Below are 27,724 nucleotides of genomic sequence, written 5' to 3' on the forward strand. Positions count from 1 at the left end.
TTGTTTTTATTATTAACCATTTAATAATCACTTCAATAATCATATAATTAATTAATAAACATATAATTATAAAATTATTTCAATATTATACGTAAATGCCCTTTTTTATATAATGGCAATACACAAACTTTATGCCAGTTTCCAGTAAAATAAATGCCCTTTTAAAAATACGTGGGTAACACTGAAAATGTTTAGGACTCGCCAGTCAGAAACATTGCTAATGAAAACTTTTTTGAATTTCAATTTTAGAACTCTTGGTAACCTAATGTATACTCTGATTTTTCATTCCATAGAATTTTAACATTTCATAAGTTTTGCTACTAAAAAAGGTCTCCACTGGAAAAGGGACAAATTTAGGGCAATAAAAATAAAATGCTACGTATTTTTTATGTTTTACCTACAAAAACGTAAACCTTAATATTTACTTACTCCAGTAACCTAATGCAAAAATAACAAATATTTCAATAACAAAATTTAAAAAAAAAACAAAATTATTTGTTTAGCTTTAGCTGTTTAGTTGTACAATATAATTCAGATTGAGACCTCCGTAATAAGTCGGAGACCTGTAACAGGGAAGCTTCGCTCTTCTTTAAATTTACAAAGTTTCATCAAGGGCAACCAACACATTTGGTGCTTTAAAAATTGTAAACTGTAAAAATAATAAATATAAGAATATGTTATGATGACTATGTAATTGTGTAAGTTTGTGGAAGCCGAAACAATTGAGTGCGCGTGTTGCATGAAAAGATGGATTAAGGAAAAAATTATATCAGAGGATTTAACAATGCTTCTGTTTTGTTATAGTTAGGTGTACCGAGCCAATGGTTTAAAGTTTTTTTACATTTGTGATATGTAAGATTATGCAAGCTAAGGGTTTTATTTAAACTATTATAGAGATAAGCTGAGCGATTGTTGAATTGATTACGTGCAAAGATAGTCTTGCAAATTGTGTAGCTAATTATATTACGTTGGGTCCTTTTTTGAGGTGTGTCTGTTCTATGTGGAGAGGTTGCGTTCCTCCTAAGGTTGGTTTTTGGGATAGTTTTTTTATTTTAGTGTTTGCCTCAAGAGTCTGTGTAATGATATCAGTCAGTTTTTGCGTTAAATTATTGGGATTATCTATTGTTAATAGATGAGAGAGGTCGGTTTGCGTCAGGGTAGATAGCGCACTTCCATAGTCGGTTATGGTATTAAATTTACTGACTTCGGTCGAAGTCGTGTGTTTGAATATATATAAGAACCCAGATGAGTGGTCAGTTATGGTAGTAAAAGTAGTAGTAAAACGGCTACTTTTGCTGAAAAATATTTAGGGGTCAAGGTTAAGCATAGCATGATCTATACAGTTTTTGTCTCTGGTTGGTTAGCGGTGTCCTGGAATCAGCCCTAATCCCGAGAGGTGTGTTAGATAGTCAGTCTGTCCGAGTTAATAGAGTCATCTAAAATGTTTATATTAATATAGGCGATATTAGTATTAAAATGTTTTTAGTCGGATGTTATCTTCTAGGTATTTTGTCACTGATTCTGTAAATTTCTTTTTGTTGCTGTTTGTATGCGATCGGTTGATTCCGAGTATGGTTAGCTTTTGTATTTTGATAAGCATGCAAGTTCTTGCTCGGAGAGTTCAATGTAGATAACATTGACATAAATATCTACACCATCGTTTTGAGTTTGTTTTCTTGTTGTATGATGGGCCTGATAGCCCCTTTTAATAGGGGTTTATCAATTTCTAGGGTTTCTCAAGGTAAATTAATCAATTTTGTGCACTGTCTTTCTGTTGCATATAGTAGATATTTTTTCGAAAAATAAGGTCATAAAGGTATTTCAGTTCTTACGGGCATTATTCATTATGAGCTGTTATCACCAGGCATCGTCCTGCGATTCTGAACTCTACTGCAAACAACTGATGAGATTAAAGCAAGAACTTGAGAGAAAGCGGCCGGAATTGATTAACAGTAGGGGTGTGGTTTTTCTTCATGACGACGCCAGACCTCACACATCTTTAGCCACTCGACTTAAGAGCAAAATTAAGAGAGCTTAGCTGGAAGGGGTTAATGCATCCGCCATATAGTCCTGACCTTGCAAATTCAGGTTTCTACCTGTTTGTCTCTTCAGAATTCTTTAGGCAGTGTCAGGTTAACATCACGAGAGGACTGCCAAAATCAATTGTGGTATTTTGATCAGAGGCCCCAAAATTTATATCACAATGGGATCAATGCCCTCTCTACAATATGGCCAAAAGGTATCAAACAAAATGGTACCTACATACTTTAGTTAAATGTAAATAAACTAAATTCAAAAATGTTAATTTTGTTTAAAACTTTTTCAGCAAACTAATGTATTTAATTTGTCTGGAAGATGCTTCAAAAATAATATAAAAACTTGCCACCTTTTGTTAACTCTCATGTATACCGAACTCATAACGGACAATGGATAACAACAAAAACAAAGTACTTTGTCTTGTTGTCTTGTCTTTGATAACAGTAAACATGTATTCAGACGTATGCGAGTTGTATACCAAACACATGTTTTCTTTTGAATTATTGTCTTTTTTATAACTTTTTGCAAAAGCAACCACCACCTAAGGAAGGAAGTACTAAGATCGAATTTGTAGATGTGTCCGAGCATTGTTCTAGCTACTATAAATAATTTTAGTACTTATTATGGTATTGTCTGTTGTTAATAAAATACCAATTATTTTCATTCATTTATTAATTACAGGCACCATTTTACAATTATCTCGATAATATACAATATATTTGTCAATTATATTTGGTTAATTTGTGCTTTAATTCTAAGGTCACATTAAGTACAATAATACTGCTAAGCAAATCAGGTTATTAAAATGGTGAAAATATACTTTAAAATCACACACAAATGCCTTCGGAATGCACCTTTAGACAGTCTTACACATTATTAAAAGGCAAATTGCACAAAAAAGACCAGCTTATTTTAAACAAAGCTTTTAAATCACTAGAAAATGTTGTTTCCTCCGAAATATATTTTAATCACATTCAGAAATATTATCGACTTTACCGATCACTAACCCAGTTAGGCTTTTTTTACTAGTTTTGACAAAAACTGTATCATTAGATATCAAAAAATGGTTTCTCGCTAATTTTTTTAGTATTTATTAAAGTACTGTTAAAACCGGTTATACATATATTTTTAAGGTTTCTGTAAATTAAAGTGATTAATTGATGCAAGAAAATGTATTAGAAACCATAAACAATTTAGTACTGAAAATTTGTATAAAATCTCTTGAACATTTTTTACATTAAACTATTAATTTTAAACAATGCAAAAAATGGTAACACATTGGTATACTGCTGCCTATACCGTATACCTGGATCTTGGTTCAACGGCAAACCCATTGCTATGGCATCAGTTCTTTAGTTACCAACGCGATGGTAAGTTACGAACTCTGATTACGTATTAGAGAGTTCGCTTCAGTATATGTGTTATTCAGATTGAACTGGACTTTTTTAATCGGTTGAAAAGAAAAAAAATATAAACCAAAATAAAATTCCCCTTTAAAAAAATCATTTTGCATTATATAAATACACGTATTAATGTATGCAAATATAACAATTCTTGAATCAAGGTTATGAGGGTAATTTCATACAGAAATAAGGCCAAATTGTCATTTACATATTTATCTCGTCCGCGGGATCTTCATTTTCACGATTAGTGTTCTGAGATTTCATTTTTCGACATATTTTCGTGAGTTTTGCGTTCAAAGTCTTGAGTTTTTGATTCTCTTTGATCACGTCCGAAAACTGTTGTTGCTGCAAAAAAGTTTATGTAAATTGATATAAAAATTTAACGCTGAATTATGTTTGTACGTATTTATATGTGTGCGTGGTGAATATAATGACATCTCTGGATTTTGAATGTAACGAAAATGCCAATGTTTGCCATCACATCAAATCCCTCGATCGTCCTTTTCCGCAGTTAAACTCTCTCTCTCTCTAAATTTTTAGAGCAAATGCTGAATTTATTTTCTTTCATTGTGTTAAAAAAACTTTACTTATTTCAAAAATTTTCACTATTACAGCCACCAAAAAAAGCACTAACAGTTTAGCCTTTTTATGTTTGTGTTTGGTGTCTGATAGATAAGTCAAAAATATAAATTTCGAACTCTTGTTAATTAAATAGGGTTAATCTTAATCAAATCCTCAAGTTACTATTTGATCTTTTTTAAAAGATATTGAACACCTTGTAAACATAATGAAATTGTTGGAATGAATATTCACTCAAACATACTTACAGGACTAGAAAAAAAATCCATAATATACTTTGAATAAATAAGAGATTTTTTTCCCAAAAGGACAGTAAGTAATATTTAACGGCTTGTAGGCGTTGTGTAAAAGTTAATATTAACTGTAGTAATAATTTTTGTTTCCTTATTAATCAATGAATTATGCCATTAGTTAATTTACGATTATTTACAGGATAACTAAAAGAGATTTTTTTTAATGGACCAGGAGGCAAACCGGCCGGAGCCCCTAATGTTAAGTGATAACGCCCATGGACACTCACATTGTCAGAAGTCTTGCAAGTGCAAATAGATACAGATCACAAAATCCTTTATATATACCTGTACTATAGAGCTGCCAGTGGACACATAAAGCGGCGTTGAAGCCGTCATAGCGGCCACCTGCTGTTCCAATGTCACCTTTTGTTGTGTGAGCTTCTCTACCGTCTGTAAATAAAGTTTTATTTTTACAGTGGAATATCTATAACTCGAATGTCAAGGGAAATTCAAATAAATTCGAGTTCACAAGCTTTCGACTCATCAAGAACTTTGTATGATGTAACTGCTGAAGTTTCGACTTACAGAGGCGCTTAGTGACTTTTCTAAGTGTACTTTTCGAATGATTGTATTTAACATTCGTTAAACGTATACAAGAAAAAAAAGATTAGAAGCCCCAAACCCGAACATTAATTTTACTATTATTTCGGGGAGTTTTAAGTACGAAGACGTTATTATATTTTACTAACTACGACTAACGGTCTCCTTTTTGAAATTCGAGAGTATAAATATGTATAACCAATAGGGAAAAAAACATTTTGTTCACAACAAATAATTCAAACTACCTCGTATTTAGGAGTTCTGCGGAAGGGAATGGCCATTTTTTTCGACTTACTAAGGAATTCGACTAAACTAGGTTCGAGTTATAGATTTCAGTGTATTTTTGTTATTAATATGACTCCCGATTATATAGTACTAGCTGTTCCTCGCGGTTTCAGACCCATGCAAATATCGACCAATATTTCAAAACTATGATATTTATTGCAGTGAATATAGTATTTATTTTGATAAAGATATGTTAACAGTTTTTTCGGAAACCCTTAATAAATGAAATGTTTCGTAATATTATCCATTTAAGCTACTGCAGTCAATTTAGCCTTCTTTGATAAATGGATTGTCGATTATTTTAAATTTGATCTGGTACATTATGGTTCACTCAATGTCTGTACTAATTTCTACTTACGAATTTAAGTCGTTTAAATTCCTTTGAATACATTTCTGCCTCTTTGGAGTTTTCACCTCTTTCTGGTTGGACGTTTAAATCTGTAAATCCAATTTCATACACGTGAAAAACTATTTTAGACAATTTTTAAATTAGTGCTTTTCAACTTTAATCGGATATTTTTAAACTGAATGAATGAAACTTGAGTTATATATAATATACATTGTCTCATAAATTAGTACAAAACAAACCTGCACAAGTTTCAGTGGCTGCGTCAACTAATTCACCATTCGATTGTCGATTATGATCATGCAACGTCTGGCGCTTCTTTCGGACAGACAAACAAATACTGCTATCTTCGTAATCCATTAACTTGATCTGAAATTTAAAAGCGTAAATAAAAACCTCAAGCGCGATATAACGCTAATTTATTAAAATTTAAAAAATCTGTTACACAAATAAAAAATATGATTCTTCTTTAAAATATTAGCGTAAATATCCCAATCAACTTAACTATAACAATAGATAATATTATTATTTTCGTTATATTTTTTTTATAAAATCAGGATTGCCTTTCAATCCAAATAGTAAATATTTAGTGGAAGGTTTTTTACAAGATGCAGTCGTAGGTTCGATCCATAACTTTTCTATCTTATTTAACCTAGGAAAATATCAGTGATTAAACCAGCTATATGCCAATAAATTCGACGGAGAGTGTCACAGAAGGCTGATCAACTACTTTCTTCTTATTAGAAAAACAAAAGATCGAGAAACAGATAGAGGAATCTGAAGCCTATAACAGAAGGTTATATTATTTGATTAACCTTTTTATTAACATTTGACCTTTTGATTTAATTATGTTCAATTTTTTTATATTGTAGTGTAACGAAGTGTTAATAAATAAATAAATAATTATTTTTTATTTACAAAATCTCGAAATAAATGATGGCCGTTCCTAGATTTGGTAACATCTACGTCAATTTAATAAAAGCAAGCTTTAAATAACTAAATTAAATAAAACATTTTTGAAAGTGTTGCTGTTCGTTTAGATTATATTTTTTAGTTTAAAAAAAATATTACCTCAAGCGCTTTTTTAGCTTCCTTCAACTTCTTGATCTGTTCATCTCTTTCCTTGAGATATTCTGAGCAAGTTTCGCACTCTTCGTCCAATTCCCTATTGCGTACCTTCACTTCGTCAAGCTCACGTTGACAGGATTTTAGCTCAGACCTTATTGCTTCTAGATCTCTGGAAAAAAAAATTTCAAATGGATTCGAGATTGGTTTAGATTAGAAGTTTTTTATTGGTTTGACGTTTGTACCTCATTAGCGTTGTATCATCAACCTCGTAGACCAAGAAAAAAAAATGGTGCTTTAATTACGTCATTAGTTTAAAACTAGTTACCACTAAAGAGCTCAATGACCTTATATGATTTTCCGAATTTGAATTAAATCTGATAAGCCGTCTCCCGAAAATCATTTTACATGTGGTTTTTAGATTTAGTTTAAGTTAAACGTGAACCTATTGAATCACAAAAATACATTTTATTAGGTATAGTTGAGATTTATTGAAACATTCATAATCACTTCTGAACATGTAAAAAGTAAACATCTATTTTTAATCTGAATTTGTTATGATTTCGATACTAGCGAACTTAGGGATAATATTTACGTCCCGGTCGTAGAATATTCTTTTAATCTTACCTAACTAACACGCCAATGGGCGGCGTTGACGTTTATCACCGATGACTAGTATGAATAAATTTGCAAGGGTGTTTTGAAATTATCGACCAATGTTTTCTCATTTGTTTGTATGAGAAAAAGGAAATTTTAGGAAGACCCCCCCCCCATGAATCGCGCCATAACCTTTCTGTAACCAATAGTAAAACGTTTCGTGACCAACCCCAGTGACTCTTTACACCTAAAACTTACCATTATATGGTGTAAAGTACTGGAAAGTGGAAATTAATATTAACAATAACGCGTAATTCAATCCCCGCCCCCCATCGTAGCGTTTTACAAGAGGACTCCCCCCCAAAATTCGTTACGTAATACTTGAACGCTCACGTTTTTTCTACGCTGTATAAGAAAACATTTAGTTGAAAGCTTAAGAATTACGCTTATCATTTATTTATTTATTAATTTAGGAAACAAAACAGATACATCTGTAAAAGTATAAAACAAAAAAAACATAAAATTAACACATTGGATATATCCACAAAAAGTTTCGCTGATAAAATCATATAGTGAAAGCAGTATCGCTATGCATTACCTGTCTTTTGTAGTTTTTTTCTCAATACTCTTCTGCATTCTTGTCAATGTATTGGTCAGCTCTTGTTTTTGATAACGAAGGTCTTCTATTGTTCTCGATAACTTCTTATTTTTCTCGACCTCGGCGTCGTAGGACATTCTGTCCACCACCACAGAGTGGAGATTCGCCCAATCTATATATTTATATAGTGATAAAATAACTAGAACACACCTCAACTGCTAACTCATATAATTATGTTTAGTTAAAAAAATATTATTAGAAAATGATTTTTTTTATAGTCGATAGATGTCAAAATAATATTATTTTATTTATAGTATTGTAGATTATAAAATTAATATGGCGGTAATTTAAATCGGTTGCTATTACAAATTATTTTGATGATAGTTACCTTCTTCAGTATTGACGGCAATATCGACTGAACTGGTTTTGGAGACGTTGACGCCTTGGACTTTTACTTTTAATTCCTCAATAGTGATCTGGAAACATTGAATATTAGGATTATTTCTATTCTTTAAGATAATTTATTAAAGAATATACAAGTATAGACTTTGCATCATACATATATATTTTGGATAGCAGAGCCAGCGCAGTGAGTGAGGTTTTTTCTGCAATACGAAATTTCTCCAACTGTGCCATAATACTGGTCACTTAAAAAATATATATTTGAGTTGAGAATTCGCTTTTTATTTTTCTCACAGACCTGAATCACTCGTAAGAAAGTAGGATTCCAACTGGAATTCTGTTATGGTGGAACAACTAATCTCAAAAAATCCTGTAAAATATTAACTTTATACAGTCATCTAAATGCGTAAACCGTAAAGATTGGAATCGGTCCTTTTCTTCTCTAGACGTACAATGTACCATTGTTGTAGTGTTTGTGTACGTGTTTTAAGGTAAACACTAAATTCAAGAAGAAATCTTATAAAAATAAATGGAAATTTGAATATTACGTAAATAATAAAACTACCTCAAGACTTCGCTTATCCACCTTCAGCTGGCGGCACTGTTCATCTCTTTCTCGAAGATACTGAGCGCAGATCTCGCACTCTTCGTCAACTTCCCGGAATTTCTCTTTCCACTCCTCCAATTCCTCTTGACAAACTGTCAGCTGTTTGCGCAGTTTAGATACTTCACTGGAAATAGAGCCAATGGATAAGAATGTAACAATTTTCGTGCACCACTAGAAATTTTGTATACCATATATTAACTATTAAATAACTAAAAAATGCTAGGTTATCTTTACTTAACTTATATTTTCGTATGTCTGTTGTGACAAATAAAGTTGTTATTAAAACAGTTTTATTAAGACACACACATATACACTAATTTTGTACAAACCTGCCCGAATCGCTGCCTAAAGAGTCGTTGTTACGATCGACGCTATGTCTTCGGGAGGTATCTGAAATTTAATTCATTTTAATGCACAATACTTTATTATTTAAGTAGTTCTTTGTGCTATTTAAGTAGCACAGATAGTTTAAGACACAAAGAAATAAAGATTATAAGAATACTATTGCGCAATAGTGTACAAAATCCAGGATTATTAACGCTCATTATATGATAAAAAATAAAATAAAAATACGTACCCAAAGCGCCGCGGTATGCGTCGTGAATACTTTGTCTTCTACGACGAGATGCCTGCACGCTACTTGCGCGGGAGCCTTCTTCTTCACTCTGGCAAAAACCATGAAAATTACCATTTATTGGGTTCCAATATCGCAACACTAAACCGATGGATAACCTAAATTGTCTCAGTTTAATAGCCAGTTGTAAATGTCAGCGAAAAAATCAATACATTACGGACAATGTTAATATTTTTACGGACCAAAAACTTTTTTTAACTAATAACAATTATACATATACATTATATATATGTACAGTTAACATACTGTGTAATTGTGTAGCTAGTATTGAAATAGTTCTGACAAACTCATCTGTCTCTTCCAGCGTGACAATTTGACAGAAAGAAATGAAAGAATACTTTAATTGGAATAATGTAGATTGGGAATTGATAGTTAGTCTAAATTGTTGGACAGGTTTAACATGAAAGTTTAAGATAAAGCAAAGAGTGACTCAGAGAAATCAACACACACGCACGTACCTGTTCGTGTCTAGAAGAAGCTAGGCTGTCTCGTCTGCAAAAACATAATCATAAGTAATATTCATTAGTTGTTTTAATAAAAACGATTAATCGTAATATTTTATTATTAATATTTCTAACCATTGTTTGCAAATTAAAAATAAAGAATAGGTACGTTGGATTGATTAACTTAATATTTTTTTTATAAATACCATTAGGGGTTACATAGGGGTTACATTGACCAAAATCAAAGGTCCCGGTTGAATTCTATTAGGTACGGAATAACAAGGTCACTGTGGAATAACAAGGCTGTAAATAGTCCCTTGGATGTTGTTATAACAGATTTTGACTGTACGTCTATTTAGAAAAAAATAAAAATAAACTCACCCTTTACTGAATCTGATCGGTGTACTTCTGTTGGATCCCTCGTCGACGTCCATAAATAGGTCATCACATTTACGAGACCCGAATAGGGCTTCAACTTTCTTTGGATCTGTAATTTCAAATTATAGATTAAAAATATTTATGTTAAATACGTTTGTTATCCAAAAACTATCGACAGAACGAATTATGTTAATAGAATACTGTAATATTAAGTTACTATAGGGTTTTGAAAAAGGGGCCTTAAGAAACGTTAACACGTTCACGCTTTTAGATTTTAAAATGGTTTCCAAATGTTTTTTGTGCTTGGTGTTAAAGTTTTAAAATCGCTATATTGAAAAGGGAGGAAGTTATCAATTGTCAATACCTGAATTACTTAAACAGCGACTTTGAAATAGTATATTTCATTACGAGTGCGGAAAGCCTGCCATTGCAAAGAGCTGCCGACAAATGTCTACAGGTTGACAGTCGGAACAAGTTGCAATGACGGTTCCGCTCGTGTACTGAACAACTATTTTTAACAGTTGCGAAAAAATGAAAAAGCCCGAGTATGTAATAGCCAACATTCCGAACGCTATACGTCACTTCAATACGCCACTAAAAAAATAGTTTTTAATATAGTTGCTTAACACTCGTGCGTTCTCTTTCCCAACTGTCAAAACAATGTCTATTAAAAAGAAAAAACCAACCACGAAGTTTTTATTAAAAAATATTCATAGAAGGTTTTATGATTCATGCAAATATTTGTAAAAAGAAGCTACTAATTTGTTTCAATATCAGATTAAGAATTTTGATTTAATGACTTAGGCTAGGTTAGGTTTTATTTAGTTAAATATCATTTTCATTTCATAGCAATACAAAAATTGTACTGAAGCCTTGGCTGTATGGACATAGTTCCCTTTGCCTACCCAGAATGGGTGAAGAAAACAAAAAAAAAATCTCGGCTTATATTTTTTTACGGAACTCTTTGCAATGACAGGCTTTCCGCACTTTCAATGAAATATACTATTTTGGTTGTATGATGGAGTTTCTTGTGCATAGCATAGAGTACTACTTAAGTAACTTTTACTACTAGTAAAGTCAAAAATGAAGGAATACAAAATTTGCAATACGTTTTTATTGTTTTTTTTTAATACAGTGCAACTAACCGTCATCGTTTTCGGAGAAGGTCCTGTGAGAGTCATAGAGACTTTGTCGTCTGCTCTTGTTACCTTTCACATCGTTAGATATCCGTTTACTTTGATCTTTCTCTAATTCTGATATACGATTCTGAAAATAATTTTCGATTAGATTTCAAACCCGGCTCTGCTTTAGATGAGATCTTGAATTATTTTTTATATAATTAATATGTTCGTATATCGCATTCACATTCAAAAAAAATCGCAAGGCTAAAGGTTTTCCATAATAATCTAATATATAAGTCAGCATTGAATTAAAACGTTTAACCGAATCCAATGGATTTGTTTCCTGTGTGAATCACGAACAAATGTAATATTGTTTTACTAAAATGGCTTTAGTCCCTATAAATATTAATTTGAAAAATTTCGCGAGAATCTATCTTAACATTCCCGTGGCCCACTAGGTGGGTTGAGCACGGGGCCGAAGTCCTTCGATCATGACGGAAAAATTAAATTAAACCAAATTGATATATATGTATAACGTAAACATTATGTATTTGTTCGTACTGATACTAATTGAAGTTGTGTGTATTTTAATTAGAGATGCATCAGATACCAATGCCGATATATTGGCATACCCAAAGTATTGATATTTTAATGCCGATACGATACTTTTAAATTGCGCGCCTTAAAAAAGTATTGTAAACGCGCATCTTGTATGCTCTAGTTCGTTGCAATGGAGGCAAGAACTATCTATGCCCAGGGATTCCGTGAGTTTTATTCAGTTTGTTGTCTCTCTCACTCGCTTTGTCCCCGTGTATTCCATTTCGCTTTTCGAAATAGTCTTTTGTTAACATAGCTTTTACACATTGAAAGAAAACACTTTTTACCGGATTGAAGCTGTGTATTATTATAAACTTATAATTATTTTACATAATTTAACATAATTAAACGTCGGAAAAATTTAAATTTAAATTTTTTCCGACGTTTCGCGTGCAGCGAAATAAATACAGATAACACAACTTTCTCTACAGCTGATAGATATGTGATACTTTTGACATTCAACACCTTTTGTCTTCAGTCACCGTGACCAGGCACGCTGTAAACCACGCGAAACGCCGGGAAATTTTAAATTTTATAATTATGTAAAATAATTATAAGTTTATAATAATACATAGCTTCAATCCGGTAGCAAGTGTTTTCTTTCAAAATACGGAATTACAAAAATCTTATCAATGTTAATTTTAATTATTAACAGTTATTTGCTTTATTTTAATTTAACGAATACTCATAATTTTTAATTTTAATAACTTAACCTTTAACCTTTTGAAAGTTTGTGACTTGATATATTTTACCTTAATTTAATTTTAATTCAATAAGTATCAGTATCGGCGATATTTCAATAATAGTTGTAGTAATAAGTTATCAATCAAATAACACGACTTTCCATACGGTAGGCAGAAAATAATACTACAGAATTCCTATTAATAATACCTAGTTAGTTATCTAATGCTTTTTTAAAAGATATTAATTAAATTGACTAATTTTCCCACAAATTTGATAATATGGTGCATACTTCTTCGCGGTTTATGTAAAGATGTTCTATACCCTTCATATTGTGAGATGAATTAATTGAAATTCTGTTAATCAAAACGGCACATCAGATGAGAGCCGCAACATTATCATTCTAGACTATTTGTATTTTATTTGAAAATAATATACCTCCAAACTGGCCTTAATATTCTTCAAGGTGTTGACTTCTTCCGCGTGTAAAGCGTCCTTTGATTTTAACTCATCCAACAATGCTTTCCATTCTGACAACTTCTCGATATATTCAATATTTGATTTTTCAATATCAGCCTTCTCTTTCTTTAATCTGAAAAATATAACGAAAATTTGAAGTTAAAAGTTTATTTTGCATTAAGTTTTCATAGTAACGTCTTAGTTGTAAATTGAAAAGAAAGATTTTATTAAAAAAAGATAGACATATCTATTTCTCTAAACATTTCATAGACAAAGTGATAACTCTATGACGATGATGATTATGCCCTTAGTACACCATCAGACTTTTCCTAGGTTTACGCATACTGTACATTTGAAGTAAACTTCATAAATGAATATAGCCCGAATTTAAGCGAAGCTGACCACTGACAGTACTCTATAAAATCGAGTAAAAAAGTTATAATTTAATTATAACTTTTTATAAACGATAAAAATTTATAATTAAGGATGTATGCGATAAAATCAAAAGTGCACGAAAAGAATTTAGAAAAAAAACTTTTTTTTTTTCAAAGGACTAATTCGTCTATTTCTCTTTCAAATTCTATTTATTAAAGTAAAGCAGTATTTCGGTGAAAAAAAACTAATTTTTGTCAATAAGTGAAATTAGTCTTTCGTTTAGAAACACTAAATAAACCATGCGTTTAATCTAACATAACAAAAAAGTGAAATTTGAGCGAGTCGCGAGCCAACGCGTCTTGGATTAGAGATGCTGTTAACCAATCAGAATCCTCTGAATAGACTTTCAAGGTCATACAACTGATAACTTAGTTAAGTTAAACATAAGCTTTTATCTTAATTAAGTTATAATGTTGTATTTTATGCTGTTTTGCCTATGCTCTACATTTCTTGAATTTAGTAGAAATTAATTTGTTTTAGGAACTAATAAATAATAATAATCATACGCGCCGTCTAACTTTCGTTTTGCATTCTCACTCGCTCTGTAAACGCAGCCAGCAAGTTAAAAGTTAAGTTTAGCGTTGTCGTCATGCAGTGTATCAAAACTTTTAGCAAGTAATAAATCGTACTTTTAATATGCACAAAAAACCCTTATTTTAAAACGCTATTTTGGCAATAATACATATATTAATAATATTACCTTGAAATCATTTTGCACTGGAATTCGGCGGACTTCTGGTACGTTTTAATATTAGTTTCAAGCCGGGAAAATTCCTTTGTTTTCTCTTTTATCTCTTCCTTTAGCAATTTATTCTGATCTAGTAATGTCGTTGATTGAATCCTTAAACTCTCCATGTCATTGGAACTTTGATCTACAGCTTCCTTCAATATTAACATGTCTGATGTTATCTTATCTAAATCTAATTTGTTTTGTTTTATAATATCGTTAGCTTTTTGCAGTTCAACAGAAGCCGATTCTTTCTCTTGGCTTAAAATGTTATTCAGTGAATTTAATTTATCTATATCCTCTTTATATTTCTGTAATTCCTTAACCACCTCAGCAATTTGGCTATTTTGCTGTTGACTGTGCAACTGAGATTGTAATGCTTGTAAATCAAAATCTTTTTGTTTAATGGTTTCCTTAATTATATTAATCTGGTCGGTAAGATTTGTAATTATTATTAAATTAGTGTTATTTTCTTCAACCTTTTTGTCATAAGTACATTTAAGTATATCATGGACAGATATTTGTTCTTTAAGTTGTGCTTCCTTGTCATTCAATGCTTCGCTAAACTGCGCGTTTATTTTACTAACTTTGCTCATTTCTTCTTGTAATATATCTATTTCTCTATTCTTTTCATCCAATGAAACTTTCATAGTATTAATCTCTAAAGTTAATTTAGTATTTTCTTCATTTATTGACTGTTGATGTTGTGTTGCACATTTAAACATTATTGGAATTATTTCATTAAATGGCATAGATCCATTTATAATTTCCTTATTAATAAGATTTTTACTAACGAGATCCTGATAAATTTCATTTGTAGTGTCATGAAGAAACTTTTCTTTTTTTACTATATTTAGGGTGACACAATTATTAATTTCAAATATTTTTTCATTATGTAATCGAAGAAGATTGTATTCTTTTTCCTTATTAAGTAAATCAGACCGAGCAGTCTCCAATTCTTTATTCAACATTATAAGATTTTCGGAAATCGTCTGATGAGAGTTATTTCCTTCGGATAGTTTTAACATTTCTAATCTATGTTTTTCATCTATTAAATTCAAAATACAATCAAATGTTTCAAGGCTAGATAAACTTAATTCTTTGTCAATAAATTTAAAGAAACTATTTTTATACAAATCAAGTACTTCAGATAATTCAGATTCATTTATTGCTTTGTTTATACCACTCAAATTATTCTTAATATTTGCAACAACATTGACCATTGCCTGAAGATAGACATTTTTTTCATTTATTTCTTTTTGTATCTTTTCTTGGTTATGAATCAAATTATTAAACTCAGTTTGTAATGCAAGTTTTGATTCTTCAAAGTCCTTTAATTTATTAACTAAATTTTCTATTTCATTATTGTGTTTTGTAAGAATATTAGTATACAGCAGTTTCATAACATCAATAATCTTCATATCACAAGTAAAGCTTTCTTCATCTAATCCAGTATTTTCAATGCAGTAATTGACACAATCAACTTTATCCAATGTGTATATGTCCAATGGCCGTTCTTTTGGTAAATCTGGCATGTTAAACTTATTATCAATGTCGCATTTTTTTAATGACAGTAAATTAGAATCCCCTATGCTCTCATCCAAGTCCATAGCTTGAACAATTGAAATGTTGCTTTTATCTAAATGATTTTTTATGTTCGTAACTTCATTTTTCAGCTCGTTGCAGTCCTCTTTACCAGCGTGAAGTTCACTTTGAAGAGTACATATTTTATTGTATCTGGACACAGACACTGTGCTTTGTAACGATTTTATTATATCATCTTTCTTTATACACTCTTGGCATTTGTCTTGGAAATCAGGACTATTGAAGTGTTCGTCATCCAGGATATCATACGCTTCCTGTAGTTTGGCGTGTTTTTGAGATACTTCTAGGTTGTTTTGCTTTAAGGAGTCTATTTCTTTTTTTAAAGTTTCATTTTCATATATATTGTCTATAACTTGATTTGATAATGAGTCATTTTCCTCTTGTAACTTATCTAGCTCTTTATTTTTTGTATTAATTAACGATGTAAGCTTTGAAATTTCGTGGGATTTTGTCGACAGATCTTTTTCAAAGTTCTTTAATTTGGTGAATAACGCTTCCGTTGAAGCTAATTCAGCTACAGACGTCTTATATTTAGCTTCTAAATCATCTTTCAAACTGGTTATCTCAGCTAATTGTCGCCGCAGTGTATCATTTTCATTGAAAATATCACTATGAATTTTTATGCTGTCCTGAAGTTCCAGACATTTTTCACAGTCTTTAATGAAATTAACTAGTTTAATTGGGCTACATTGGGAATCAACATACTTTAACTTATTTTGCTTAATAAGTTCATATTCCTCTACAATTTCTCGCAACTTATGATTTTCGAGTTTTAATGTTTCAACATTTTGTAATATTTTGCGTGTCGTGTCTTCATGTATTGAAGGATTTTGGATTTCAGTAATTTCACTACAATTGTTTGTCTGACAACCTACGTCTATGGAAGATTGCGTTGCATCAAAACAACTTTGTTCATGTCCAGTCAGAGTATTATCACATGTTGTTAAAGTTATATTAGTGTCTAACATAAGAAGATCTCCATCTAACATTGACTCACACTTCGATGGTTGAATAGCACTGTTCTCCAAAGCTGTGGGCAATGAATATCTGCGGCAACTTTCATTTGGTAATGCGTTTCCAGTTTTAAGTAAAGCCATAAGTTCCTGTAACTCCTTTTTTACTTCTGGTATGTCTTTTTCGCATGCCTTATAAAATAAGCTGTGATAGTGTTGAAGTGATCTAAGTTGAGAACTAAGAGATATATTTTCCGCGTATGTTGTAGCTGTCAATGTAGATAGATTCGTCCGATGGTTTACAATTTTCCTCTGTAATTCATGAGTCAAATCTAGGAGCAGTAGTAATTCACCTTTTGCTTCTTCTAGTTCTAGAACTAGGCTCTCATTATAATCTTGCAAATTATGCAGGCTCATTTTAAAATTGTCATTTTCAATTTGTAAAATTTCGACTTTAGACTGTAGTTGATCACATCTGCAAGAAAGCTGAACTTTTGAATCACACAAACTTGTATTAGAAGTAGAAGGACAAGCCGACGTTTCATTTTCGCTAGGTTGTATCGCATCTAATATCGTATCGCAACAAATAGTAAGTAGACTCGGAGGTGATTTTAGGTCTAGAACATCTTCGGAATTTTCTTGTGCCTTATTAACAACATTAAAATTACTCTTCTCTACTACTATACTTTCGTTGCTACTTAATCTTTCCAATTCTCTCTTTAATTGAGAATTCTCAAACTCAAGTTTGTCAAGTTCTTCTTTCATTGTTGTATCCAGGTTCAAAAACTGTTCTTTCCATTCCAGTGCTTTATTTTGCAAAACATCAATTTCACTTGATTTTGCTTCAAGATCATTTTGCAATTTACCTAATGCTTTGTTGCTTGTCGTTAAATTAACTATAATATCTTCTTTATTCGTTTTAATGGATACGATTTCCTCACAAAGAGTAGAGTTTTCTTTTTTGACTTGCGAAAGAGCGTTACTTAATTTTAGATTCTCTTCATTCAATTGTTTTATTTTTGCTGTAGCATCTGCTATTACTTGTAGGGTGTTGGAATTATTGCTTTCATTTTTGGCCTGAATAGTCCGAATCTCACTTGCAAGTTTATTTATATAGTCATAAATAAGCTCAGGAGACGTGGTGCTTTTCAAGCCTTCAAAAGAAGTATTTTCAATTTTGAGTTCCAATACTAAATCCATTATTTTATTCACTACACCATGCAAGATTTTATCATGTCCAACTAAAACTGCTTGCAGTTCTTGACTTTTACATTCTAATTCTTTTGATTTATCATTAAGCTTCGATACGGTTACTATAATATCTGATCTTAAATTATTAATTTCTGTATCTTTACTATTAATATTTTGAAGATAATTGTCTTGCATATATTTTACCTCATCAAGCAGCGTTTTAATTTTGGAGGCTAACTTAAATTTAGCATTTTCTTTGTCTGCAACACTTGAGTTTTGAATGCACCCAATAAAATCTTTTGAAGCCGAGTCAACTATTTCACTTGCATTCTCTAATGCTTCATGAAGTTTTATTATTTCTTTTTCATGTTTATTTATCAATTCTTGCAAACACTTTTTATCTTCAATGCCATTCTGAACAACGCATTCTAAGGTATTTAAATTATCACCAAAAACTTTGAAAACACTCGCAAAATCGTCAAGCATATCTGGTATGCCTTCAATATTTCCTGACAACAAAGTAATAACATCTCGTAGTTTATTAAGTGTTAACTTCGCTAAATTTAAATCTTCTTGGGTTTTGTTGTTTTCATTAATAAATGAGCTAATTATATTTTCTTTTGATTGTATAGTTTCTTCTAAAGTTTTTATTTCAGATTCTAATTGTATAGTTTTGGACTTGAAAATTTCTTCTTGAACAGTATACTTTTCTTCTAAAGTACTTATTGTAGAAATCAAATCGCCATTCTGCTCTTTTAGTTTTTCTATTTCTATGAGATATTTTGTATTAGTATTTTGATTTTCTTCTAATTCTTTTTTGATTATTTTTATTTCTTCATGATAGTTATTTGTGTCTTTGCAGGACTGTTCTTCATTGGTTAAACTAGCTTTTAATTTTTCTATTTCTTCATTCTTGTTATGTAAAATATTCTTAAGAGAATTTATTATGTTCCTGATATTTTCATTGTTTGCAATAAAGGATTCTTCCATTGCTATCAATGCTTCTATATCTTTATCGTCAACTATTGAGTTACTGATGAGCAATTTATTTTTATGCAATAACTTCTCTTGAAAATCTTGCATTACAGTGTTATAAGAATCAATATCAGAATTAAATGTGTTTATTTCTGATTTTTGACTTTCAACTAAAGAATTGAGGTCACTTATTTTGGATTTTAAAATATCATTTTCACTCTCTTTTAGTAAGACATTTTGTCTGTAGCCGGCTAGCATTTCTTTCGTTTCTCTGTTAACATTTTCTAATGTCTCTATGTTGTGCTTATGAGCTGATATAGTAGCTTGTAACTCAATAATAGTTTGGTCCTTCAAAACAATTTGTGCTTCTAGTTCAGCAGCCATATCTCGGATCTGTTTTGAAGCTAAGTCAGACTCTGAAGAATCACTTTCGGTATTTCTACATACACAATATAGATCATTCTGATGTTGACTTTTAAGTGGAGAATACATTGTACCTGTGTGAATGAAATATTTAGTTAACTAAAGAAAAAATGTCAAATATTTGTTAAGAGTATAAAACATTTAAAATAAAAAATTGTTACAATTTTAATAATGTATGACTCACCAGTCTCTTTCATCTCTTTTTCTTTTCCATTCTCTTTCTTTGTAGAATGTTCTTCCAACAGAGATAGTAGTTCTTTCTCCCTATTTTTTGACTTTTTCATTAGCGTATCGTAACTCACTTCCCAGTCGGTTAATTGAGTTTGATATTGTACACAGTGTGCGTCTAAATCCGACTAAAAATACAATATTATAAATACATATAATGTATCTATTCCAGAATGAATTGATTTAACATGAAGTTTAAGTTGAAGAGTTTATATTTTAATAATTGTAGAACTAGTATTATCAATACATATACAATGTACACAACTAATTTCCCTTAAATTTTTTTGTTCGATAGTGAATGTAATTCTTTGAGAAACGAATCTTTGAACAGAACAGGAATGGCAATTATTATAGGTTAAAACAGTTAAACTTACCTTAGCTGTAGTTATATTTTTTAGTTCAAGTTCAGCTTGTGTTATAGTAGCTTGTAATTGTTCTATATGCTTATCCTTTTCATTACATACATCAGTTAAAGTATTTAAACTTTCCTCTACTTTAAATAGAGCCAGCGTCTTTTCTTCTAATTTTTTAATAAGATCGATCTGAAAATATACAAGACTTTCAAATTAGATACAAGTTTTTAAAAAATTGCAAACTTAAAGCGAAACATTATCTGTCAATGAACTATGTCAGCTATCTTCTAGCTATCTAAGATAGCTTTCATGAAATTATGCAATTGGACATTTGAAAACTCCATATGATTGGTATATGAATGTCAGCTAAAGTTTATAGTATTATTGTTTGCATGAATCGATTTTTTCTTTTATTTCTGTTTGAAGCTCCGTAAAATATCTAGTGCTATATTGAATGGCGATATTTTATAAAAAAAAACAGATTTCAGATTTTCATTAAGCAGTTCCTAACTTCAATTGAAGAATTACCGTATCAGGCGGGTAAATTTTCTCTATTTCAGTAAATTTAACAATTTCTTTATACTTCTTTTCGGCTTCTTTGTAGTTTCTTCGCATGACGCATGGTGGAGTTTTGGAAGAATCTGAAAATGACAAGGGTACTGATACAAAAATATCATATACTATATATTTGTGTTCGTAACACAAAGTTTCTAAAGTTGTTAAGTACAAGATAAAGAAATCTATAAGAATCTTCATAATAACAAATGAAACTTTTGCGAAAGGCGTATTACGTAAACCGTATCAAGTGGCAGGGGTTTTAGAATTCTAGATTTTTTATGAAATGGGAGTGGATGCGATCTAGATTGCAGCAGTAATTATTTACTTTGGACATTGTCTATACTAGAGAACGAAATGCATAATTAATACGTTTCCACAACTAAAAAGGTACTACGCTTAGAACTGAGTAGGGGAATTACCGTGCGCTATTTACAATAATTTATTGCAATGCAATTGAATATTACCGGTTATCCACGATCGTCATAGTCGAATTGTTCAAGATGTATCAAATAGACAAGTAATACAAAAGTCGTCGTCACGTTGCTTACTTTTGCAGACAAGGGGGAGTGGATAAATAAATGTAGTAAATCTGCTTACGTACTACTTGAACGTCCCCCTAAACATTAGAGAACTTGTACATGATAAAATATAGTAGACGTTCTACGTCTTGACGTTTTCGTGAAAATCAAACATTAACATAAATAAAATACGGTCTTATCCTATAACTGAATCTTAAAACACCAAACTACCTAAATGAACTTATGTAACTTGATTGTGTAATTTTCTAGGGTAAGAATCACACATTAAACAATCCCAAATGTAAATATGTCAAAAACATATTGGATTTTGGTATATTACCCTAAGCATAAAAATGTCTCAAATTGTTAAAATATCTTACCATAGCAATTGTGATACGGCGAACAAGTTTGAACATCCGTCGGTGTGTCGTCGTCGCTATCTGAAAATCGAAATGACGTATAAACATCTGTTTATTAATTTTGTTAGGCCTGAGTTTAAGTTTCACTCAAAACAGGATTATTAACGCTTAGTGTTTCCATGCTTCTATAACATGCGTTATCTAAACAACATGTGACATCTTCACGTTAGAATACCTTACGTAGTTTTGTTTCCAACTAGATTCTCTTCTCGTTGGCAAACATGAGACTCAAAAAGAGGGGAGATAAAAATCTAGTAATTTTTAAAAATGACTTAAAAATTTGTTGGAATTGGATAATTAAGATTTGAGTATTATAACTGTTACCTACAGTTTTGCCACAAATTTTTCGGAATCGACATCTGTCCTTATTCAGATGATTTTTATTTAGTCAGATTTTTTCCGACTTAGGAAACATTGAAAGAAATATCAAATTCAGTTTAAATATTCACGCATTTCTGGAAGAGAAAAGTATAATATGGCATGTTAAGGAAATGATGACTGGTCTTTAAATTGAATGACCAGACATACATGCAATAGTTCAAGCACATACAAGCTTGCTTAGACAAGTCACAACTTGTTAGCAATAAACTATATTGGTGGTTAATAAATTTAAGACTTTCAAAAAAAAAATTCTTACAATAAGAAGGTGATTTGTGCATTATGAGCAATTAAGGCATGCAGCTTTTCCATAATTGCTAAAGTAAATAGGCCTTAACTCGTCACTTTAAGAGCAGCGAGAGATCCACTGACTCCGATATAATAGATTTCATTCAAATTACTATGTGTATTTGTACATAATATAAACTCTTACCTAATTCAATAATTTCCTCATTAAAGTTTACTTTCTTGTCTCTAAATGGCGGTGTGATAGCTCTCGCTGGTTCTTCTGTGAGGCATGAGAGAGACGCGCTACTGATCGGTGCGAAGTCGGAACCACCAGGTATTAAAAAAGCACTGAAAATATACAATACTAATAAGATTCCACTTATACAATATAACATAACTAAGGCGCGTCGTACCACATTTTTATTTTTGTTATTCTATGAATTAAATGTGATTGTAATTTAAAAATTACCGTATAAAAGTCTGTGTAATATAACCGTCGGCATTTGAGGTGGCAGTAGTGCTCAATTACCTCTTTTCTTAAGAACACCGTTACGTCATTCGACAGAATTCTTGGTACTATATGAAAAGTTCAAAGTACAGACATATATAAAATTTTAGTGAATAAATGTCGCGTAGCAAATACCAAAAATAGTTCGCATAACTGCCACGCCTTTTTTCTCTTTTCGCACAGACCATATTGTTATTAACAACAATCAGAGAGCCTAGTTGTTAAGTGAGAAAATCCCAACCAAGAAGTCATGCGTCTAACCTCGCCTATGGACCATTAGAATTCTTTCTATTGCGCACACAATTATTTATGTAATTTACTACATTTTAAGGACAAGTTTCAGAGTCAAGACCTAGAGCGAAGAAGTCTGTTTAAATCCAATACATTTTTGACATACAGGAGTCACACTTACCGATATCGACTTTAAATCTTCTCTCATACATTTGAGTAGTTAAGGAATACATGGTGCGAATACTGTCATCACATGAACCAAACTTCGACAAGTTAACAAGTGGTAATACAGTAATGCTTATAAAAATTTATTAACAAAACTTTCAAATCGCTGGTTACAAATAGGCAATTAAGCGAGATAGGTAACTCAAACAATTAACTTTTTGATAGATAGCGAGGAGGTTTACACAATGAACTATATGTTTTAAGGCTTGAAAAGAAAATTTTTGATAACACAACTGTTATACGTAAATATTAAAAAAATACTAACTTGATGCAGAAGTAAGCGCGGTAAATGAACCTTTTTGAATATGAATAAATAGTGATAATAATTTTTCCAATTTCACAATAAAAGTAATAAGTCATAGTTGACACTGTACTGTTTGACGTTTAGAGATTCTAGAGTAGCAGTCGTGAAAATAGGTCTTATTGCGTTTTAATTAAATGCTGGCTGAAAATACTTTTTTTTGGTCTGTTATCAAAGAAAAAAATTCCAGGGGTTAATGTAAAGTCGACGGTCGAAATCTGTAAATTTGTATAGCACCTTAGAATGAACAAAACATACAATCAAATTCCTAAATATACATACAGTAATAATTTTTTTTATATATGATTACGCATTTCTGTCGGTTTTATTTTTCTAAATTACTCACTTGTACTTTAAACTGGGAGTGCAAAACTTAGGTATGGACGGAGTTGGATCTTCCTGTATTGGGTGTAAAGTCGATATTGTCATACGCCTCGGTGGACAAAGTTTTCTTTTCGCACCAGATATGAGATCCGAGCTACTTCTTTGGTGAAAACCGTTCAAAATCAACTTTTGAAGATGTGCTATTTGTTTCTGAAGATTGCAGTTATCTTGCTGTAATTGAAAAATTGTATATAAATATAAGGCATCTTAGTTGAGTCCTTCACATTAGAGTACTTTCTTAAAAATAACAGTTAAATTAGTGGAAATAATGTTTTATAACAGTAGCCTTCCTTAAGATGTAGAAGTATTCATATTGTGTTTTCTTTTTCAGATAAGAAAATCTTTAAGCCTTTTGAAAATATTACTAATTCAGAATTGAGTATCTTTAATACTTCAGTACTTTGTACCATTGTTTCAAGGATTTTTGATTCTAAATATTATATTCATTTGTTTTATTTTTTACCAAAATTTAACATTTGGGCAATGGATGAAACAAATGATTGTCACACCAATATTAAGCTGAATATTTCTCTATATAGCTACTAATTGTTATATCTGAGTAGATTTTCTATAGAAGAGAAACCAACAAATCCATTGAGTTCACAGGTTCTTTACAAAATGAACACAAAATACTTTAGTTAATAGTGTAAATAATCTGATTTTATGAATGGGATTCAGGTTTAAATATATAAAACATACCTCCACATTCCTCTTATTCTCAAGTGCAGTTTTGAGAGCACATAATTGTTTGGTAAGGTTTTGTATCATACTAGAGCTGGTTGCCACTGCATTTACTTCTGGTCTGTTTTTGATTGCTTTAGCTCTACATGCAAATCTGAAAAAAAAATAACAATATGTTAGGTGTGTTGCCTTACTGGTTAAGGTGCGAATTTTAAGTTGGTGAAGTGGTCAAGTATGTTTCGCAGTGTGCTAATTAAATTTCAATATGATTTACACTTGCTTGTCAAATGAAAGTAAACATTGTTAGCCTATCCTAATGTGTGTCAAGTACAAAAGTTATTTACTTTTTAAAAGTTAAGTTTTTTTGTAAAAGAACATACTTAAAGAAACAAACCTGTATATGGTTGTATTGTATCTAGTATAATATAATAATTTATTTTTATAATAGATATATTAGAATGTAGTCTTAATATTTGTAACTGCCTAATCATTCCAAGTTAGTTTATAGAACATTATTATTATATTTTAAATGCAGCTAGATCAGGTTATATGTATTTTATTTTACTTTGTTTACTATGTCTACTAACTCTTATTATAACTATGACTATTGTAACATGTGTATTTTATATCCAACATAAGTGTAATAAGCATATTTTAAATTATTAATATTTATAAATCTATATAATTAATAATATTTTAAATTGCGATTTTTTTCTAAATATAAATACCGTTTGATGAGTTGATAGTTTACTTTTGTAAGAATCTCAAACTTACTGTAGTGTTGATATGGTTTCTTCGACAACTGCAGGTGTCACTGCACATATAATGCTGGTCTTTGCGTTCCCTCCGAGCGAGTTTTGTAAAATGCGTGTCAATTTACTGTCGCGATAACTTACATGTCTGTAATAACACGGGAGTAAAAAAATTATATTAGTTATTGGTTCGTTTATAGAAAACGTAAAAAAATATTATCTTTAAAAGAATTGAAATTGCGTGATAGAGTTATCTAATATGTATGCAAATTTTTTTATCATAAATTACACTTATCAGAATTTTTAGATTTAATTTATTACAGTAATATTAGAAGGTTAGACAGAAATTTCAAATGAAATGAAACTTAATCTTATCATAATTTTGATTACAATAAGTGCGGGAAGAACATCATAGTGAGGATGAGGACAACACTATTATGTTAGACTAGTTCGATAGTAACCATCTTAATACTTAATATGAAATTTCCCATAGCATATATATTATATATATATTTCCACACACCCTAATCTAGGTGAAAGCTTAACTAAATTAAAAACATTCCCTACTTACTTATTTTGTCCTTCAGATAGTTGTTTAATAACAAGTGCCAATACAGAAAGTGACTTATTAATATGTGTGCCTTCCTTAAACCGGATTCCAGTGGCACCTGTCTGCCCAGCACGCTCTGACCCTGCGAGGTCAACTAAGTTTAACTGTGATATGTTCACTGACCCGACTTCCTCTTCATCTTCTGTATGTTCACGAGATTCTATTGTCTAAAAAATGTATAGATATAAATATTCTAATAGACTATTATTCTCAATATCTCAGCAAGTAAATAAATATATTTTAATCTAATTATAATCATTAAGAATTCTTAAGTGTTGTAATACACTGGCACTTAGTTGTCACATTAAGGTTTCATTTCATAGATTTTACCAGATAAAAACAATATCTTTATGATAATTATATATTACACTTAATGCATACATAAGATATTGGGTATAGTTTGATGACTATAACAAACAAATACTTACAATTTGGAAAATTGAGTGAGATCTACTACTTTTGTCATTCATATTTGTTGATGCTGTTTGCCTATTTGCTTCACCCTTAAATTTTTAATAATAAATATAATGACAAATAATAAATGCTAGAAATTTAAAATAAAAAATTCTCAAATTAATCATTACTATAAATATACCAAGTCTGAAGTGTTAAATCTTTTGTTAGATACTACAGTAAATTTTTTGAAACAATTGACATCAAATGGACTACTCACATTTGGTTGTAAAAACCGATAGTTGTTACAGCCAATGATGTTTGTATAAAGTACCTAATACAATAGAATTCAGCCAGGACCTTTTTTTATAACCGGTATTTTATTCTAAATCATGTGGTAAATGGTTTTGACTATAGTAATAAAATTAATTTATCATATTCAAAATAATTATTTTTGTAATAAATTAAGATATGAGACATAATGTAAAATAATTATTTTTAAGACACATTTAGAGACTGTAAATTTACCTGCTTCATAAATTCTAAAACTTCTCCTGGTGATGCTGTCACTTTCTCAGTAGTATCAACTTTAACGCCATTATGGGTATCACATATTTTAATATTTTTTGTTACATCAAGCAAATCTATTAGTGTTTCATTATATATTTCAACAAATGAGACCCTGAAAAATATATTATAAAAAATAACTTATTATATAAAAGTAATTAAAATAAGGATATATAGATTGAAGATTAAAAATTGTCAAGAGGTATAGAGACAAGTGGAACCATTTGGAGGAGGCCTTCACTCCTGGAGGTTGTGTACTAGTGTAAAAAATAATGACATTGACTTTGTCTAGTTTAGTACTCGAATAAAGACTATTTGTTATTATTATAATAATAAAGATAAATTACCTGAGAAGAAAGTCTCTGTCTGGAATTTTCCTAATTAAATCAAACAAATTTAACACAGCCAGGTGTATAATACCAGGAGAATCATCAGTCCCGGTCATAGTATGTGTTTTGCCTGACGATGTCTGACCGTAAGCAAATATAGTGCCATTGATGCCCGCAATTGCCGCCTCCACAATCGGCTTAGCAATATCGTTGTACACCTCACTAGTTTTAGCATCCTTGTCGTAAACATTGTCTAGAAATTAAACAATGTATTTATTCGTAACCTTCACTCTGACATAAACGGATATTTGTTTGCATTTTAAACAAGTGCAACAAACCCATACATAGGTTCTTTTACATATGATTTTTACTCACCAAATGTGAAATTTTGACCACAATCTTTCCCATTTTGATCTATTTGATATAACGTAGTGTTTTTTACACGCCATTGATAAAAAAGTTTGTCTTCAATTTCTCGAGGAATGAGAGGTCGAACTTTTACTACTACTTTGATATTGTCACTCATTTTAAATGCTTACACTATTGCTTTTTCGATCATAATAATAATGTTCAGATTCATTAATAAAGATTTAGTTTGGCTTATAGAAATTCTATTTAACATCTAACTAGATTTTTCTAAGTTTTTTAGAACTCACAAAACAGCAACAACACGCTTGCCTTGCAACA

At 30.8% G+C, this 27,724-nt stretch overlaps 1 protein-coding gene across 1 annotated transcript; it reads right to left on the reverse strand.

The window, feature by feature from the left end:
- Positions 1-2,713: 2,713 nt before the first annotated feature.
- On the reverse strand, positions 2,714-27,724 carry LOC123711492 (kinesin-related protein 4-like). Its single transcript, XM_045664109.1, has 28 exons — positions 27,413-27,724; positions 27,056-27,290; positions 26,670-26,823; positions 26,177-26,251; positions 25,710-25,915; positions 25,161-25,286; positions 24,405-24,540; positions 23,668-23,876; positions 22,262-22,404; positions 21,412-21,471; positions 20,484-20,596; positions 19,977-20,144; positions 19,559-19,730; positions 14,201-19,448; positions 13,045-13,198; positions 11,353-11,473; positions 10,211-10,316; positions 9,845-9,878; positions 9,330-9,417; positions 9,082-9,142; positions 8,711-8,876; positions 8,132-8,219; positions 7,744-7,915; positions 6,555-6,720; positions 5,726-5,852; positions 5,496-5,575; positions 4,598-4,702; positions 2,714-3,785 (listed from the first exon to the last, which is right to left on the reverse strand). The coding sequence occupies exons 1-28, from the start codon at positions 27,561-27,563 to the stop codon at positions 3,645-3,647; spliced, it is 8,805 nt and encodes a 2,934-aa protein (XP_045520065.1). The 5' UTR covers positions 27,564-27,724; the 3' UTR covers positions 2,714-3,644.

Source organism: Pieris brassicae, chromosome 6 (genome assembly GCF_905147105.1).
Source record: "Pieris brassicae chromosome 6, ilPieBrab1.1, whole genome shotgun sequence".
Classification (NCBI taxonomy): Eukaryota; Metazoa; Arthropoda; class Insecta; order Lepidoptera; family Pieridae; genus Pieris; species Pieris brassicae.